General features: G+C 41.6%; 1 protein-coding gene across 1 annotated transcript in view; it reads left to right on the forward strand.

Moving 5' to 3' along the window:
• The window catches only part of ldah (lipid droplet associated hydrolase), a 63,866-nt gene that overhangs the window by 16,855 nt on the left and 26,279 nt on the right, over positions 1–20,732 (forward strand). The window contains exons 3-4 of the mRNA XM_048228614.1: positions 3,817–3,951; positions 17,777–17,946. Of these exons, the coding sequence (XP_048084571.1) occupies positions 3,817–3,951; positions 17,777–17,946 (305 nt within the window). The remainder of the gene's footprint in view (positions 1–3,816; positions 3,952–17,776; positions 17,947–20,732) is intronic.

The raw sequence follows: 20,732 nt of genomic DNA on the forward strand, positions 1-20,732 counted from the left end.
CTTTCTCTTTCTGCCCTGTTCTTTTACTTTCTCTCTTCTTTTTTCTTTTTTTCAAGCATAAGCTGTCTGGCTCTTTTATGTCCTGTTCTCGTCCAGTATCCCCCACACACCTTTGTGAATGTGATTCTCTCTCTCTTTCCTTCTCTCTCTTTCTCTCTCTCTCTCTCCCCCTCTCTCTTTCTCTCTCTCTCTTCCCCTCTCTCTCTCTCTCAATTCAATTCAATTCAATTCAAGGTTGCTTTATTAGCATGACTGTAAGTAAGTACAGTGTTGCCAAAGCACAATTAAAACAGCATAACAATTAGAACATTGACAGCATTACAGGAAACAGTAACATGAAAAATTGTGTGTATACCCTCACTTTCTCTCTCTTTTTCCACACACACACACATATGCATGTGATCACACACACACACACACACACACACACACACGGGCAGCATACACATTATAATACATTGGATTAATTACAGACATTAGGTCGGGTATTGTGGCAAAGTGTCCGACTCACTGTCCCTCATGTCGTGGCAAGCTGTAACGTATTTTGCAGCCAGCGGAGCAGTCAATCCTTCTCCTAGCAGGTGGGCCAATTTATCACTGTCTTTAAGGGAGCTAAAATTTGGAATTTTATTTGAGAATTGTAAAAAATATATTTTTCTAATCTGTTCAAATTTTGGACAGTATAGAAGAAAGTGCATCTCTGTTTCAACCTCACCAGTCATACAGTGACCACAGAGCCGCTGCTCTTTGGGAAGCCATGATTTTTTGTACCGGCCTTTCTCTATGGCAAGGCTGTGGTCACTTAGCCTGTACTTGGTAAGAATCTGTCTCTGCTTTGTATCTCTGACGGTGGAGAGGTACTCTGCCAATTCATAATCTCGTTTTAGTGACAAGTAACATTCTAATTTGGATTGTGATTTTGTTTGATCATCCCAATGTTCCAGATACTTATTCCTACTTTGATTCGTAATTTGTTTTACTTTGATCTGATTTTGAAAAGCAGTGCTGGTCTGAGATCGATGGGTTAGAGTATTAGTTAACTTCAGAACCAACTGGCAAAGGGGACTGGTTTTAGGGCTGACCTCTTGGGTTTTGTATGCTTGAAACTGTATGGTGTTCTCGTCACTAGAATTTAGGTGGATCCAGAATTTTAAAGATCTTTTTTGTATATTTAATGCCAATGGGAATCTGCCTAATTCTGCACTGCATGCATTTGTTGGTGTTGTCCTTTGGACTCTAAGAATGTTTCTAATAAATTCTGCATGTAGGGATTCAGTGGGATGTTTGTCCCATCTAGTGTAGTCTAGCTTGCTGAGTGGACCCCATACCTCGCATCCATATAATGCAATTGGCATTATTACACAATATTTTGCACCAGATTTTAATTGGGATTTGTATTTTATGGAAATTTCTTTTGATGGCATAGAGAGCTCTACGAGCCTTATCTTTTAGCGCATTCACTGCAAGGTCAAAGCTTCCTGAGGCACTGAGTTTCAGGCCTAGATAATCATAAGATAAAGAATGTTCTAGAGCGGTGTTTCCTAGAGTGAAAAGGTGTCTGCCTGCCTGAGATCTTGCTTTCTTTTGGAATATTACAATCTTTGTTTTGTCCAAATTGACTGTCAGGGCCCAGTTCTGACAGAATTGCTCTAGCAGATCTAGGTGCTGCTGTAGTCCTTGTTCTGAGGGTGACAGCAGCACCAGGTCATCTGCAAAAAGCAGAAATTTAACTTCTGTATTGTTTAGGGTGAGTCCAGGTGCTGTAGATTGTTCCAATACCACCGCTAACTCATTGATGTAGATATTGAACAGAGTTGGACTCAAGCTACAGCCCTGTCTCACCCCACGCCCCTGAGTGAAGAATTCTGTTCTGCTGTTGTCAATTTTTACAGCATTTTTATTGTCCATATAAATAGATTTGATTAAATCATAGGTTTTGCCCCCTACACCACTTTGTAAAATTTTGTAAAATAATCCATTGTGCCAAATTGAGTCGAAAGCTTTTTTAAAGTCTACAAAGCATGCAAAAATTTTCTTTTGTTTTCCTTTTAAAACATGGGTGTTGATTAGGGTGTGAAGGGTGTAAATGTGGTCAGTGGTTCTATGTTTTGGCAAGAATCCAATCTGACCTTTACTCAAGACATTGTGCTTGATAAGGAAGGCCTGTATACGGGCGTTTAGAATACAGCAGAAAACCTTACACAGATGCCTCGGTAGTTATTGGGGTCGAATTTATCTCCACTCTTAAATATTGGGGATATAAGCCCCCTATTCCAGATTTCAGGAAAGCAGCCAGCTTGGAGAACAAGGTTAAATAGTTTTAAGATGACCCTGTGCAGCTCAGGGGTGCTATGTTTCAGCATCTCTGTTTTTATATTGTCAGGTCCACATGCTTTTTTAGGTTTGAGTTTCAGGAGTGCTTCTGCTAATTCTTTAGATGTGATTTCGTAATCAAGGGGGGTTTGATTGTCTTTAATGACTTTTTCGAGGAGGTGTAATTTTTCCATTATAATTTGTTGGCCAGTAGTGAGGTTATCGGGAGGGATTTTCTCATAGAGTTGCATGAAATAATTCCTCCATGTTTCTCCATCTTTCAGGGGTAGCTCTGGGTTTTGTTTGGGATTCAGGGTGTTCCACTTTTCCCAAAACTGATTTTGGTTGATTGAACTTTCAATTTCATCTAGTGTTGCATTATAGAGATTTAGTTTTTTCTTTTGAATCATTTGTTTATATTCTTTGAGTTCTCTCTTTGAACTCTCTTTGAGTTCTCTCTCTCTCTCTCCCTCTCTCTCCCTTCCTCTCTCTCTCTCATGCGGAGCATGGTCTGGTGATGTGGAGGTGCTCACATGTCTTTACTCTCCATGACTCCGCTCAGGGTGAGGCTCTGCACCTGACGGAGACCTCATCCTCGGCGAGTGACAGCCTCACCCACTGCGCGACAGCGCCGGAGCTGACGCGCACGCCACAGCGCTTTGATGTGCAGCGTTTACAACGTGCAACCGTACAAGGGAACATCAAAGACATCTGGGAAAGAAGAGAGAGAGAGAGAGAGAGAGAGTAGTGAAGGACAGAGAGAGGAATAGCTGGATGAAGACCGACTTAAATAATGCTCATGACTGAAGCCGAGACAGAGAGACATGTGAAAGGTGGGAAAAGCGGTATGACACTGAAACGAGGCAAGTGAGGCAAGCCGTCACTGTGGCTGCCATCATCACCAGAGAAGTGCCGCAGCGTTGGCTCTTGGCTATGCTAACGCCACTTCAGACGACCTCCTTGCCTGGCTGGTCTGTGTCCTGTCTGTGGGATGCCATAGCCGCTCATTATCCCACACGCATGCTTCTCTGCTGAGTTGCCAATTGCGTAATCGTCCATCGCACAACACAGAGCACTGTTTTGGAACTGGTGACAGCTTTTACTACATCAAAGCTATTTCGGTCTTGCTTTTTTGTGACGAGTAATGGGCCCAGTAGCTTTAATGCTTCACACACCCTAATTTAATCTATGCGTACAATGACTTCTTACATGCAACAAAAGAAGGGCATCACGGAAAGCATTCAATGTTAATAAATAACCTAATGACTCTGTGTATAGTGGTAAATCTAATCATTTATTCAGTTTTTCATAGTCAAATACAGTATATCTTATTAGCCCATATGTTAATGGACTTTGGTCAGCTTGTTGCCATTTTTGAGGTTGCTTTAGCTGAATGTGCTCCTGTATGAATGTTTACTTAGGACATTGCTTAATGCCCTCAACAGCTTAATGCTGAATAAAAAATGGTTGATGAAATATGTTATTTAATATGTGTGTACACAGGGAACCCAGGGGTGGTGGGCTTCTACCAGACCTTCATGCAGACTCTTTACCAGGCATTTGGTCGGCGTTACCCAGTTTGGGCTGTCAGCCATGCAGGACACTGCAATCCCCCCGATGCCTTAGACATGGTGGAAGGTGAGTGAGAGCTGGGTACCCGTACAAAGTCAGGGTGCGCGAAAATTGATTCATTTCAGTTGGTGTTTTCTGCTGAGTTAACATCACACAAGATAAACTAAATTGTCTCCAAATTGCAACTCTGCAACAAGAAGCATCACAAGGCCTGAAATGCCAGTGAAACCCAAAAAGCAGTCTCAAAGTACAGTACAGTTACTGTGAAGATAAATGAAATTGATGAATGGCTGGATAAGAAAATGCACTACAAAGCTGGATGAATGCAGGGATCATGTGGCAGTAAATCAGTAAAAACACTATCATATCTCTACTACCGGTACTTCAAAATGTTAGATGATATTCTATCATACTGTCCAATTACTTTTTTTCATACTGTACTAATACCAATAGTTTCATGGTACCTAACATATTGTTGCTGAACATCTGGTTTCATGGGATTTCAGGTAAGTGTGTGTGAATGTGTGCACATGTGTGTGTGTGTCTGAGCATGTGTGTGTGTGTAAGTGCACATGTGTGAATGTGCATATTTGCGTATCCACAAGTGTGTGTGTATGTGTGCGTGTGTGTGTATAACATAACAGACCAATGACATCATCACTGTTCCCATGGAGTCAGTAGATGGCAGTAAGCGATTAAGGAGATTGTGTAACTGCACTTCCACTGAGAGACCTGATCCTCTTGATATGAGCACATAAACCACCCTCGGACAACTCTGCTAGACAGTGTTAGCGTATAAACCACCCTCAGACAACTCTGCTAGTCAGTGTGACATGCACATACACATGTTGCTTCTGCTGCAACTGTCCAATGATAACACAAACAAACAACCAAAAAACACATACAATTTCCAGCAAGTTGTCTCAATTTAAAGATATTTTCTATATTTATGTTGGTTTAGTTGTTGGTCTTTCACTCTTTTATGAGTTTCCCCTTATGCCAGTGTTGGACTGAGGTTGTCTCCACAGTAACACTTTGCTGTGTACCTATAGTAATCTGGATATCCTTTCAAACAACTGTTAAGAACAAAAGGAGAAAAAGCTGCTGAATCCGTTCTAACTAATCCGAAAGTGTGTGTGTGCATGCATTTTTGCACATATCAGCTTTTGTTTCCAGCTTCACTATGGAACCTGTCCCAGCCTCTCTCCCTTCATTCTTTCCATCCCAGAATACCCCCTCAACTCAGGTTGCCAGGTAGCAGGGGACAGTGCAGGCGAGGTGGACCACGGAATGTGAACGGCCAGCTTTAGCCAAGTGTCCTCCCTGCTCCACTCTCCCCGCCAGTATATGAATGTCTTATATATTTATCCATAAAGCGGCGTGGACGTTTTTATAGTGCTCCGTACGTGGGAAAGACATTACCAAGAACTCACCTGTAATAAGCCAAACCACATGCAGATGTCCGGGATCTCCAAAAACAGCACTTCCACTGGGGGCTCTCGCTTGATGGATTAGACAGTCCAGGTGGAATCTGTCCACGCCAGCTCCGCAGAGGATACCAGGGAACGAACGGGCAGCTATCGGGCGGCTGGTGTACGTGTGGGCCGGCTCTTCTTAGCACAGTCTGGCTCTTGGCAGAAGCATTCATAATGACATTATTGACTGATGTCCTCAGAAAGCTCCCTTAACCCTGGCATTCACCCAGAGAATTATCATCGTTTCTATGATGTATTATTTTCCCAATAACCGGGTCACCTCGTCCGATTACTTTTGAAAAGTTTGATAACAGTTTATTGTTATTAGGCTCCTTTTTACGACGGCAATGCATACAGTCTACGAGTGATATATGGCTTCATCTGTTCCTGGAGTTCAGTCCTAAGAGTTTGTCCAGATGATAATAACATTGTAGCAAATTGAAGCATCGAACAGTTCCTCTTTTTATTGTGAACACATGGCACTCTTTCGCTGAAACGCAACGGGGTCATAAATTATTCATGGCCATGCTGACAATATCTGGAGATAGTCAAAGCTAAAAGCACAGCAACATGCACATCACCGTTCAGATCATGTCGCCCCAATCACAGCGGGGATGATTAGAAGTCAAAGTCGGAGCTCAGGGAGTCGATGTGCCAAGGGATGACAAGCAACGGCAGCCCTTGCCAAGGCTTTGCAGATGAAAGGCCGTCTGTAATTAAAAGTTCTGCTTCCTTCCCCAGTGTCGGTATCGGAGTGACACTCTTGATTATTGTCACCCAGCGAGCTGTAAGTGAGTTGATATCGAGGACGACGGGAACCATCCTTCATCATGTCTCCCCATTTGGTAAACAGATGCCCTCTGTACGGGGAAGTCATTGCTTATGTTACCGGCCACAATAGGCTCTTTTATAGACACACAATTTCAGAAAATTTGAGTGCATATTTTAGACATTTTAGAAAAGAAGGGATGGTATTAATATTCTTTTTATTGGAGATCATATTTATATTGATGACCGTGGGAAATGTATGTGCACTGTAGCCTGAATGCTACTTCTACTATTGTTTTGTGCGAGTACATACTTTTTCAAGACTGAATAGCAGCTGTTGTGATTTATGATACTGCTGGAAATGGCATTTAGCACTTTTAATGACAGGGAATAAGTTGTCCCAATATTTAAGGATCTGCGCTCTAGTTTCAATGCATATTGTATGTCTTTATGGAAGTTTCATTGCAAAAATGTAAAATGTTGGGAGGAACTTAAGCGGAGTTGCTACAAAATGTACTGGCTTCAAAGAGTGAGTGGCAGTGTCACTTCAGAAAGCTCGAGTGGCAGGGAGAATAGACATTATTAATACACCTTTTACTGTGTTTCCAATCTGACACACACATTACTTGTTGCTAAGCCAAGGTGTGCGATGTGAGTGGTTAGTGCAGCACTCTGTCCACACCCAGAGGGCTGACCCTGAATCACCTGGAGGTCTCAGGTCACATAAGGGTTATTCAATCTCAAGTGAAGAATGTGGATTTTTATATATGTAAAGCATCATAATCTTAAAGAGAAACATGTTAATCATGTGGCATATGCTGTATTGGCATGCCACAGGTTTCAATTACACCATTTCACAAGGTACAGTACACTACTAATGAGAACAAATAATTCCAAGGCACACCTTTACATATGACTACAGTCATGTAATCATCACAAATAACCAACAAGTAATTCCAAGGCACACCTTTACAAATGACTACAGTCATGTAATCATCATAAATAACCAACAAGTAATTCCAAGGCACACCAGTCCAGTGTTTATCCCTTAAAGGTCCAGTATGTAGGAAATAATGGAAAATAAACTGTAACCATTCCAAAAATGATCACCATATGTTGTCAGAGAGTGAGGAAACACGATGAATTGAAGTAATGGCTTATTTGACAACATTACTCTAACCCGCGGAACCCCGTAAAACCCATGAAAAAAATCAGTTACGGGCGGAATCTCTTGGAATTTTCGTTTATGTTTTGAACGATTCATTCTAGAATAGCGTATTAATAATGGGCTAGCGCGTCCTCCTATTTGGGTTGCCAAATTAGCAAAGGCCAACTGTCAACAGCTGTCAGTTGTAGTCATGAACGCCTACAAGAGGCAGGCAAATTTCCAAAATTAAAACAAGAAACAAATTAAGTGGACATCGGAGGAGCTTCCTGAGATGGTGACGTCTTCGTCAAACGGAGAATATCAAGTCTGACGCAGAGCTGGCCATATTTCTCCACAACAGGTAGCCTATGCTAAACTTCATCTGCATCGCTATCTTCAGCTACATATGTTACGTTGGTTAGAGAGGTATTTTTTGTTTTCACTGTTTCCGTAATGTGTAGGTGGGTCATGGTTGGAGAAACGTTAAAGCAGCTGCAGGTCAACTAACGTTAGCTAACTCTTCATTGCATCTGGCAACCCAGAAGAGGCTCTCGTCTGGTAGTCTTGAGAACGTTCACCAGTGTTTTGATTTTGGCCAACAGAACGTTCGGTAACAATCCTACAAATCGCACCTTTAAAGGTGTGGGTTTTTGAACATTCTAACATAAGATTCCATTCCGCAACAATTGAAGGTTCTAAAATTCTATCTTGAATTCAATGAACCCAGATATTCTTTAGAAAGTTCATTTTCCAACATTCCCATCACACCTTTAAGGGTTAAGGAACACAAACCCATGACCCCAAACTCAATATCCAGAGCCCAGCAAGCTAATGTGTTACCCTTCCTATGTGCACTAATGGCTTGAGCCTGAACCCCTCAGTGGTGACTGGGGTTTCCCCACCGCCGCCAGCCTTGAATACTCCATTGATTTACTGCCGGTCAAAGACCACTCAGTTTGCCTCAGGTCAGTTGGTTGGCATTGGAGCTGGGTAGTGCCTCAAAATTCTCCACTCTGTCAAGGGAAATGGCATAGGAACACTGGCACTTAGAAACTTAGGTGCATTGATGATCAGCCCCCCCGCCCCCTTCCTCTTACCACCATGTTATAGGGTAGTCATTATTAACAGTAAATATTAGATGGTAGGGTGTTACGGAGGTTGGAAAAAAAATCGAAATACTTATGTTTCGGAAACACAAACAAAAGCTGAAAAAAAGAAAGCCCCAAAGCCCCACATTGGAGTTTACGTTCGCCAATCTTTCAGTGGAAGAACTGTTCCTGTGGCGGGCAATTTGTGATTGATGCTTTTGATTACAGTAAAAAAAATCTGTTAATATAAACATGGGGAACATTTTGCACCATGCCAATGTCAATAACCTCTCCCGGGTCAAGCTAGCCCCCAGGCCCCCACATTTCATTCATTTTGTCAGAATGAGTTTGCAAGGCTACCGCTCATAAACCACTTTGCCTCTTTGATATAGCAAAATTGCCCACCATTAATGTCCAGACTACTAAACTATTCATTCAAGAAATATCACTTGCCTCCAGTCTGGCTGGGGTCAAATGGGAAATGGATGTTAATGAGATGTTTTGACTATGTGTCCCCGATGTCAACTATTTTCTCAATAGGGGGGGTAGGGGTGCCAAGAATATCTTTTTCTGGAAAGTTTTCTAAATCGCCAGGCAAATGGAGCCGCTCATAAGAATAGGGGTCATCAATCTAATGACTTTAAGTGTTGCAACTGCAAGTTTCCTGTTTACACATCAATTGACTGGATGCTTGGTCAGGTGCCAGATATAATTTTTGTCAGCAAAGTTGCATTTTTTTGTCCAACCTAATGAAAACCGGGTGGCACTAACACATTTTTGTGTGTAGAGTGCTGGACAAGAAAATACATTACATTAACATGTATTAATTTAGAAGACACATCGAAAGTGAATTTCAGTAGTTCTATCATAACCATTTGCATGTATTGTTTGAGCTAATCATCCTACAGACTGACACAACATGTTTTTTGTTACTACCCTGCACACCGGCATTGAACTTTTTCATAGCTGCGACCGTGTTAATTTTGATTCGGTTTCATTTCTATTGGTGCCACTTAAAAAATCCATTGTTTAGCAATCGTAGATCAAATTCTTGAACAACATTTGAAGAAGATGTGTGCAGTGGTAGTTGAATGATGTTGTAACAATTCTACTGTGTTGTGACAATTCCGAAGTGTGACGTTACGTTTCCATGACAGCAGGGTCACTGGATCTAAACAAACTTTCGAAGTGGCTTAAATAACATTAAATGTAGACATGACATTGTGGCATCATTTCTAGCTAATAAATTGTTTTAAATGTAGGCTATAGCCATTTAAACGTGTTTTACCTGCTAGTCAGCAGCTTAGCCACATAACACGGATTCCCTGGCAGGTGTAATAGAAAGAAACAAAATTCCAGTGAATATTTCACGTCTTATCAAAGACTGGCTTCTGTTACGAGTGACGTTTTTTGCCTCAAAAATAAAGCCAAGACACATCCGTGAATTTAAGGATTTTAACCACATATTGTGAAGTTACATGCAGGTCTCTTTTACGGAGGAAACCCATGCTAAAACATAACTCTGTAGTCACAAATTTGATCGTGTTGGTATGAATATACAGTTAAGAACAAAATTATTCATACCCCTGGCAAATATTGATTTAATGTTGATTTTCTATTGACCAATATATTTGTTCTGACTGAAAATGACACTGCCACATGGCAATAGGTTGTAAGCATTTTTATCTTTTTTTAAATTTTTTACGAAAAAATGGCGTGTCCACAATTATTCATACCCTTTTAAAATAATCACTGAACACATCTTTATTTGCAATCAAAGCTCTTAAAATGGTTCTTATAATACGTACCAAGCCGCTCCATGTCTCCACATTGATTGTAGACCGCACCTTTTTAGCTGCAATCCGGGTTTTGAGGCAGGAATGATTATTTGCCATCACTCTGGGCTTGTACTCACTTTTTTGATAGATTGAGGTCTGGACTATGGCTGGGCCACTCTAAAATGTTGATATTGTTCTTGGTTAACCATTTCTTGCCTTGTTTGGCTGTATGTTTTAGATCATTGTGTGGTTTAATGGTCCAATTATGCCTATTGGGGCAGGTCTCTTGGCACATTGCCTGATCTTTTCCTTCAGAATCACAGTGTAGCCTCTTGCTTTAGTGTTACCGTTTACTTTGAGAAGTTCACCAGGTCCCATTGTCTGAAAAACACCCAAAACTAATACTTCAAAACTGACATTGCTGTTAAAAAGATGCAATCGAGAATCATTGTGGAGACATAGAGAGGATTGGTAGGTATTATAAGAACCATTTCGAGAGCTGTGAATGCAAATAAAGATGTTTCCATTGATTATTATGACCGCCGCGCAGCGAAGCAGATTTTTTTCTTTTTTTTTTCTTTTTCGCATGTCCAAATTTCCGTCAAGGATTCCCGGGACACTGAAAGACCGGGGTAGACGAAACTTGGTGGGCATGTAACCCCATATGGATATTAGGAACCATTGTTTTTTGTTTTGATCTGTAGCCCCCCCCCGCTGGACTGCACCCCCCGAAAGGAGGGTAGGGCAGACACAGTTTTCTGTGAATATCTCGAGAACCGTGAGGGGTTTAGGAGGACCATTTTTTTTTGTATGTTGATCTCAAAGGGCCATGTCAACCCATTCCATAACCACTCATTTCATGTATAGCACCACCTAGTTAAACACAAAAAGTAAAAAATGAGGTGTTGTAATCGCAGGTATCTGTGACCTAACATAGTCAAAACTGCACAAAATTGGAAGTGTAGGATCATTATGACACCCTCTGAATGCACGCCAAGTTTCGTGGAATTCGCGTTCATGGGGGCCACACAATAAATTAATTTATGTTACTATACACCAACTGGCCTGTAGGTGGCCGGAGACAGTTTTCTGTGAATATCTCGAGAACCGTGAGGGCCTAGGAGGTCCACCTTTTTTGTATGTTGGTCTTAAGGGGCATGTCAACCCATCCCATTACCACTTATTTCATGTATAGCCACCTAGTTAAAAATAAAAAAGCAAAAAAAGGTGTTTTCATCACAATATCTCTGGCTGACATGGTCAAAGCTGCACTAAATTGAAAGTGTAGGATCATTATGACACCCTCCAAATGCATGCCAAATTTTTTGTGAACTTTCGCTCATGGGGGGCCTTACAATAAAATAATTTATGTGTACATTTAGTGACCGTGACACCAACAAGGATTCCTGGGACACTGAAAGACCGGGTAGATCTTAAACTTGGTGGGCATGTAACCCCATATGGATATTATGGAACCATTGTTTTTTTGTTTTGATCTGTAGCCCCCCTGCTGGACTGCACCCCCAAAGGAGGGTAGGGCAGACACAGTTTTCTGTGAATATCTCGAGAACCGTAGGGTTTAGGAGGACCATTTTTTTTTGTATGTTGATCTCAAGGGGCCATGTCAACCCATTCCATAACCACTCATTTCATGTATAGCCACCTAGTTAAACACAAAAAAAAAGTAAAATGAGGTGTTGTAATCGCGAGGTATCTGTGACCTAACATAGTCAAAACTGCACAAAATTGGAAGTGTAGGATCATTATGACACCCTCTGAATGCACGCCAAGTTTCGTGGAATTCCGTTCATGGGGGCCACACAATAAATTAATTTATGTTACTATACACCAACTGGCCTGTAGGTGGCGGAGACAGTTTTCTGTGAATATCTCGAGAACCGTGAGGGCCTAGGAGGTCCACCTTTTTTTTTTGTATGTTGGTCTTAAGGGGCATGTCAACCCATCCCATTACCACTTATTTCATGTATAACCACCTAGTTAAAATGAAAAAGCAAAAAGGTGTTTTCATCACAATATCTCTGGCTGACATGGTCAAAGCTGCACGAAATTGAAAGTGTAGGATCATTATGACACCCTCCAAATGCATGCCAAATTTTTTGTGAACTTTTCGTTCATGGGGGCCTTACAATAAAAATAATTTATGTGTACATTTAGTGACCGTACACCAACAAGGATTCCTGGGACACTGAAAGACCCGGGGTACACTAAACTTGGTGGGCATGTAACCCCCATATGGATAGCATGGAACCATTGTTTTTGTTTTGATCTGTAGCCCCCTGTTGTACTGGACCCCCGAAAAGGAGGGTAGGGCAGACACAGTTTTCTGTGAATATCTTGAGAACCGTAGGGCCTAGGATGACCAATTTTTTCCGTGTGTTTGCCTCCAGGGGTCATGTTAACCCATTCCATGTGCACACATGTGCATAAACAGATACACACGCACACACATACATTCACAGTAATCATACGTATGACACATACTCACACAGTAGACATATGTACGCATGCATGCACATGCACAAACACACATACGCAGGCAAACACACAAGCATGCACACACAAGCACGCACACACACACACACACACACACACACACACCCACACACATAAACATAAACGTGTACACACACACATGCACACAATTCAAGAATTTCTCAGAATTATGAACAGGCAAGATGGGGGTGGGGTTGTATAAAATGAATTTTACATGTGAAATCTATGAACTAATCAAGTTTTGGTACTTGTTGTCTAGCAGATACCAGTGAGAATTGAGTGTGGATAATGCAATTTAGTGAGACAGTTAGAATCATATAGGCCTTTCAGCGTGATTTATTTTTGTGGAAAAAATGTGCTGGACTGGGCGGCGGTCATATTTTGTACCGCTCTGCGGTACATCTAGTTTAAAAAGGGTATGAATCATTTTGGACACGCCATTTTTCATAAAAATGCTTCTTTTTTTGATTCCATGTTTCTAAAACATTGTCTTACAACCTTTTGACATGTGATAGTGTAATTTTCAGTCAGAACAAACATCGATAAAGAGAAAATCAACAATAATTCAATATTTACCAGGGGTATGAATAATTTTGTTCTTAACTGTATGTTGTAGTATGCGATTCCTACTGTGTAAAAAAATATACTAACGTGTTGGAAACGTAAACGTAAAATTATTTAATTAGAATTAAAAAAAAATATTTAATTATTAAAGCCACCGCTATGGTGAATACTACTGTATGGTTAGATTGATTTGTTTAGATCCAGCGAAATTGCTGCCTTGACAACACTACGTCATGGCTTTGGTACTCTTAAATAACATTGTAAGCCCCATCCTTAACTGATTGAACTACAGGAACCCACTGCATACTGTATTTGGCTCTTGGCTTTCTTTCTAACTAATCTCAAATTTTGCGATCATCTTAAATATAACTTATATAAGCAACTTGATCAGAAGATCTGAGAGACTTTGGAGTAAGCAGGATAAGATTTGTAATGTAATAATCAGTAACGCCACATTTGCTGTTTTCTTTTAAAATTTGAAATTCAATAACCTCATCCCACCAAGTAAAGAAAAAAAAGAAGGCACCTCCCATTCACAGCACACTTGTAAGGCCGCCGTGATCTTCCCTCAATAGCCTGTTTCAGCAGCTATCTTCTCCCTTTGCCAAAAAAGATCATTATGTCACATTGCGGAATTTGTCTTTGCCATATGTTGCTCTTTGTTGACCCATTAATCAAAATTTGCACTCACTTTGCTTTTTGTCTGAGCCGTGTGGAGTACGCTTATTCCCTGAGCTCCCACACCCTTAACCCTCATCCCCGGCCCTGTCCGTGCAAAGGCGCATGATCTAATTCCAAACCGATCTGCAAAAATAACATGCCTCATCATGTTAAATCACTCTCTGTCCAGTGGAGGTTTCACCATTGTCTTTATCTGCTTTGTATGGAAAGAAACAGGCTTGTCTGAGCCCTCTCAATTTTCTATCTCGTAGCCTAGTCAAGACCACCCTATTTTTTAACCAAATCAATATTGGACTTGCGTATATTTACAATCTACAGAACCTCACACAAATTCCCCCCTGTTCAGACAAAACGATTTCCACATGTAAGACTAACCCAATCTTGTGATGAAAACCCATCACGAAGTGCAGGAGAACTAGGGGGGGTCGTTGTCTTAGAGTGGCCATAGTCCGGCTGCGTTCCCAGGCCATCTCTGGGTGGTCCTCGCCGGCCACTTAGCCGACAGAGGCAGCACTGCTAATGGTCTTGAGGCCTTGGACTCAACAGTACCCCCTCTGTGAAGTTAAATAAACAAGTATGACTGCTCCGCAGAGGAGCCAGAACCATGAGTAGCAGTGATTTTTGGAAACTAAGGTGAAGGATAGACTGGGTGAGAACTACACACACATAAATATGTACAGAGTAGTCACACTAACATCTGATCCTTGTTTACTTTAATGTGTACAGGATTTAGCTGAGCGTCCCCCCTCCCTCCCTCAATATACATCGCAAGTGTAAGTACCACGTAACTGTAATTGATGAACAGCTTTTAGTTGTTTTATAGCAAGGGTGTGTGCAAAAGAGTAATTGAGAGGGGAGATGAATGTTAGAAGAGTGGAAGACTTTCTTGCCTTTTAACTACTTTTCATCTACAGTCTGTCCCTGTATTTCACCATACTTATCATGTCAAGGAAGAACTAAAGCAGTAATACAACATCATATTGCTACACTTAAACCACTTACTCAATACAGTATGCATACTGTACCAGCAGAATATAGTTTTCTTTTCTACAGTGGTTGGGCATAGAGTTTAGAGTAGAAATGTATGTTGGAACTTCTTCTATAATAGCACAGATGTGAAACTGAAGAACAGTACCATGGATGACGTACCATTATCAGATATTCTCAAACTGATTGGTACCCCAATCATTTAGGGTTTAATAATTAAATGATTTGATAATTAGACCAACGAGTCCTGCTCTCAATGTTCTTTTTTTGTTTCTGTTCCTGTATGTTGAGGACCATAAGACGCCTTGTGGCTTTTCAGATTGGACCAGTGTGTTTCAGTTGTCGTGTTTCTTTGAAACTGAAAGCCAAACTGAAAAGATAATATTTACAAAGCAGAACTGTCTTCACTGACAACACCAGCTGTGTGATTTATCATAATTTAATCTACGGGGGTGACACCATTTCAGGATCTGTTTTGCTGAATCAGCAAACATCAGACACTATCTGCCAGATGCCTGACCAATGAGGCGAGGGATCGGAGCCCAGGCAAAGAGGGATTGGATGACGTCATGAAGCAGCAAGCCAAGATCAATGGCTGGACTGAGTTTCCCTTGTGCTGGGACAGCAATGAGCAATGGTAGTGAAGAGCAAAAGTTCACTTTCCTTGAGGTTTTGTGTCACAAGTTGTACACTCCAAGAATGTATGAGCTTCCTATTGGAGTGTTAACACCAAACCAACTGAAATGCCAGCAGGGAATTCTAATTGATGCCTAGTACCTGCATTGGATTGCTCAAGGCTACTGAGAACCTGCCTAGCATGCCTAACCTAAGGCCAATATTTAGGATTAGGATACTCATTTAGTGCTAAGGGAGTTCCCAATTCAAAGAAAACTAACAAAAAGGGTCATGTTCCTGGTCATGCTCCTGGTCAGCACGACAAAGCTGCATAGTGCAATATCAGGCTTTCCAGGCACACATTGACAGAGATGCAGTTCTGCCTATTATAAATCCAAATTGAGTTTTTAAGACATTATTCTAAGGTAAAAGAATTGCATTGTGTTGCTTCAATGCAGCCCAGCTAGTTCACTCTCTACAGTGGAAATTATGCTCAGCACATCATTTCATTGTGTTTATAGCAAGGCCATTATCTGAACAGTTATGTCCACTTATCAAAACAAAAGAAAAAGTTTCCTGAAGTTTTACAATAGCTTGATAAACTTACAGTATTGTAATAAAGCAGTATACATACTACCAACGTAGGATGACACAGGGATACTGAGGACCTAGCATTCCTAAAATCTGATGCTAATATCCAGAATATATCAATCACTATGGGAGGTGGTTGTAGTTAATAATCAATGCAGCCAAGGAGGTTCACCCTCTCCACAGAAGAAATTATCTGCTGTATATCATTCCATTGTGTTTATCTGAAAACCATTATCTGAACAGATTGGAATTGGGAAATCTCCCTTTTACCAAAACAGTTTCCTGCAGTTTTTAATTGAATTGATTGGCATTGGTCTATTATTTAATTATAAATCTTGCAATACCACTTGTAATATCTCTATAGATAATACAGCTGTTATTAGGCTTACTACTCTTTGTCTTATTGGCCTGATGATCCAATGATGAGTAGTGTTATGGTATATTTTTGAAGGGAAATATGCTCTCTCCTCATGTGTTTCTATATCTGTCTCAGCTCTACTTCAGTGTTGTGGATTTTACTTAAATCTTTGGCCTTTCTGATTGTGTTTAGTTTTGCACTCCTTCTATCCAATCTCTCTCTTTCTCTTTCTATCTCTCTTTCTCTCTCTCTCTCTCTCTCACACTAGCTCTGTCTTGTTCTCCCTCACAGAGTATTTCACTCTGGATCTCTCTCCCTAGCACTCTCTTTTATCCTTCAGTATTTTGTGTCTCTATCTCTGTTGTTATTTTGCCGGAGGTCAAGAAGTCACACAGTCATTAAAGCCTTGTACACTTAAGAGAGATGAAAATCAATTTTTCTCTTCCTACCTCTCTCCCTCCCTCCCTTCCTCCCTCGTTCTCTGGCACGCTTTCTTCTGTCCTGATTCCAGCACTTTTGAGATTACTGCACGGTTTACTGCTGGTAAGAAAATGTTAATTGTGTCCGCCAAGCATTGTTCTGGGGCAGGGCTTACCGGAATTGTTCAATAAAATGTAATTTTATCCATCTCTGAAGGAATTATGGAGAAATAAGATCAAGATGTCTGAAGTCCACATGGAACACTTAATACTAGGTGCTGTTTGGACTCTGTTTTGTTTTGTAATTTAATTCCACCTCTAGCAAGAAAAAAAAGCCAAATGAAAATTGTAGCAAGCAGTAAGAAATTGGGCTAATGGCTCCTAAAATAACCAGTACACTGAATGGTTTTTCCTTTAAGACCCCAGCTCATATGAGCTTCCAATGATGGGCTGTCAGTTTTACTCACTGGCCTGGTTATGCAGTTGGACACATCAGCAGCAGTTTGCGGAACCGTTCCCATTTGACACAGCACTCACTCTGATCCTGTGAGGCTGACTACTAGCGGTTAGCATAGTGAGGGCAGAGGAGGCTCACCGGACTGAATGAGTGAGTGAGTGAGTGAGTGAGGAGAGGGAGAAGGAGGGAGAGATGGAGGCAAGCTGTACAGTAAGTAGGTGACAGGATGAATGAGAGTGTTGGTAAGCAAAAGGAGTTGACCTTCTCTTGAAGAGGTTGAGTAATTATGTGCGACAGCAGCAGAGAGGATTTGCTGAAGAAAAGGTAAGTGCATAATGGACATTGCTGTTCCTGTATGATTGATATCTCTCTTTTTCTTTCTGTGTGTCTCTCTCTCTCCCTTATTCCCCCTCTCTCTTTCTCTCTTTCTCGTCTCTGTCACTCTCCAGAGCCGTCCGTGACCGAGGCCAGGGATGTGTTTGGTTTGAATGGGCAGATTGAGCACAAGCTGTCGTTCCTGCGGGAGCACGTGTCCAGAGAAACACGGCTGGTGCTGATCGGACACTCCATCGGTTGCTACATCATCCTGGACATGATGAAGAGGGACCCTGGCCTGAAGGTGAGACGAATGTGGACACATGTTGACCGTGATGATTATTATTTTTTATTTTAGTAGGAAATTACATTACATATAACATTTTCTTATTTTACTTTTAAATACTTGCTAATGCTATTATACATTTAGTACATTGTATGTTCATAGGAAGTACATTACATTGTACTCATCCTTAGGTCCAATATAACTTCTAAGAACTATATTTACATTAATAATTTAAGAAATTGTCAAATTAATTCAGAAAATGAATAGTCTACTTAGTCATACTTTAACACGCTTGATATAAAGTGTGTTTATCAGATACATCACCCGTCATCATCGCTGCAGTAACTTACAGATATCAGGTTTCTTTTTTAATAATCCTGACATAGGGTGTAATCTAGATGTGGAGATTTGGTCAGGTGCATGAAAGCAACTGAAATGATAGATTGTTTTAACTTTACAATTCAGTGGCTTTTACTTTCTTCCTTACTTGCTTGCCTTCATACACTATTGTATATATAGGTTAGGTGTGCTGCAAGACCCAGCTTCCAGACCACAGATTATTATGAACTTTCACTAGACATTCAGCACATTAAAATGGGCTTAAATTTAAAGTGGATCATGTACAAGGGTTCTCCCACGTTGTTACATTCCTTCAGAGAAATTCTAGCCTGGCTAGCGCCACCACTTCTCAATGAGATGTGGTCTGGGAACGAAACGTTCATTTTCTCGTATTTGAAAAAAATGCCCAGATCCGTTTATTGGGTGCCACGGATGTCTATCAAATGCGTCTGTGCATAGCTCATCGTCGTCTTGCTTTCCCACCTGTTCTGTGATTGGTTCCCTATCTCAGGCGAAAATTTGCTCCATGGTCTCCAGGCTGCCTTAGCAGCGTGAATCAAATCGCGCGCAAGGCAGCATGGGAACACCCAGGCTAGAGAAATTCTGGAATTTTAGGGAATTAATTTGGGAGGGAAGGCCTTATATGGGTGGTCTTAGTACCTTAAATCTATACAGTACCCAGGCACCACCATTTGTCACCACACTCACTGCAATTCCTCCAGTATCCACCAAACTCTTCTTTATCTGTGTTTGAAGGATGAGTCTGGCTGAAATATAGAAAAGCCAAAGTTGTAAAGCAGACAGAGCACAAAGGACATTACCTGTGATTCCTGCATTCAAATTTTTGTTGTCATATGGTAAGGAAAGAACCCATTTCAATTTCAACCAGAGTTGTCTGATTAAATAACTCCCTTCTTGCAGCAATTACACCCACTGTATAAACACACTCTGCTCCATTTTCCCATGATCTACCCACAACCTCTCTCAATTTAAATGACTGATTACATGTTGGGTCATTGCACAGCGGCCCTATGAAACACCACCTGAGCTCTACGTACAGTATCCACCTCCTGACCAAAGCCCCATTCACAGGCTAAGCCCCCCCCACACACACACACACACACTGCCTGGATACTGAATGGCGTCTCCCGCTACCTCTGGCTCGTAAAAACATCCACAGGCTCTGCGGTTTGTCTGTGGAGCTGCTTTATTAATGTGGCAGCGCATGGCCCATTGAGAAGCTCAGGGAAGCCGCGAGTCTCAGCGTGGAAACACGTCATGTTTAAAAAGTATCATGAAAAAACACCGAAGGGGGTGAGAGAGATGGGGGGTGGGGGGGACTGGACAGGACACCTCTGTACTCCGAGCCATGCAGAAGGTCAAGAGATTAAATAACAGGGGAAAAAGACAGAGAGGGAGGCTTTCTCTTTTTTCCCCTTTCTTAGGGGGTTTCCTGTCACTAAGATGAGCTCTTCATCATTTTTATTCTTTCGCTTCCCTCCCGTCTACCCCACTGGCCCGTTTCTTCCTCTCCTCCTAAGAGGGAATTTGTAGAGCAGAGCATTTTTCTCTCTGTGCCTGGTAATTTCCCCCCTTTTGCCTCTCTCTCTCTCTCTCTCTCTCTCTCTCTCTCTCTCTCTCTCTCAATGTCAAGAATCCCCCTCTTTTGCTTTGGCTCCAGAGAGGAAGGTGAAACACTCGAGTTAAACCTCATTGGAAAAGCCAATACATCATGCTTGAATAATCCCGTCAGATGTGTTACAAGCCCTCGGACAAACACTCGGCCGGCTCATAGAGACTTTATTAAGTCAACGTTTAATTTAAAGGGTCCCACTAGAGGGACGTACACGGCCCCCTGATATGCTCTACTTAACGCGCTCATAAGCACCATGACACCATTAAAGTCATCATAAATGATTAAAACTACGGCAAAAATAAATATGGCGCTGCCAGGTACATGTGGACTCCAGTGGCTCCTATCGTATGTTGACATGGGGTTTATAAATGCTGGTGTTGTGCCGGTGACTTCAACAGCGAGGCTCGTGAGAGGGAGTTATATGTGGCGTATCTTGGGGTCGCGCAGCCCCCCTCCAGTGTTTGTGGCTCCTCGGAGACTGCTTCTTCTGAAACGTTTCCCAAATTCCTCACGAAATATCTTTTAAAGAACCTAGGAGTGGTCTCCTTTCGTCACGTTGTAAAAGTGTCACTTTTAGTCGGTGCCATCCACAACAGATGCAGCCGTGGTGTTGAGCAAGTTTATGTATGAGGTGTCGTGCTTGTGTTCATGTAAACCCCCCCAAAGGTTTTTGACCGTGCTGGAGGGAAGTGGTGAGTCTGACTTCTTCACGCTTGATAATTTTAAGAGGTCGGGCACAGCAACAAAGCCAATGGATCCTGTGATGAGGTTGTTTTCCATAATTATGATGACCCTCAAAACAGACCCACCCATGCAGTTGCATTCAAGT

This window comes from Alosa alosa, chromosome 19 (assembly GCF_017589495.1).
Source record: "Alosa alosa isolate M-15738 ecotype Scorff River chromosome 19, AALO_Geno_1.1, whole genome shotgun sequence".
Lineage (NCBI taxonomy): Eukaryota > Metazoa > Chordata > Actinopteri > Clupeiformes > Clupeidae > Alosa > Alosa alosa.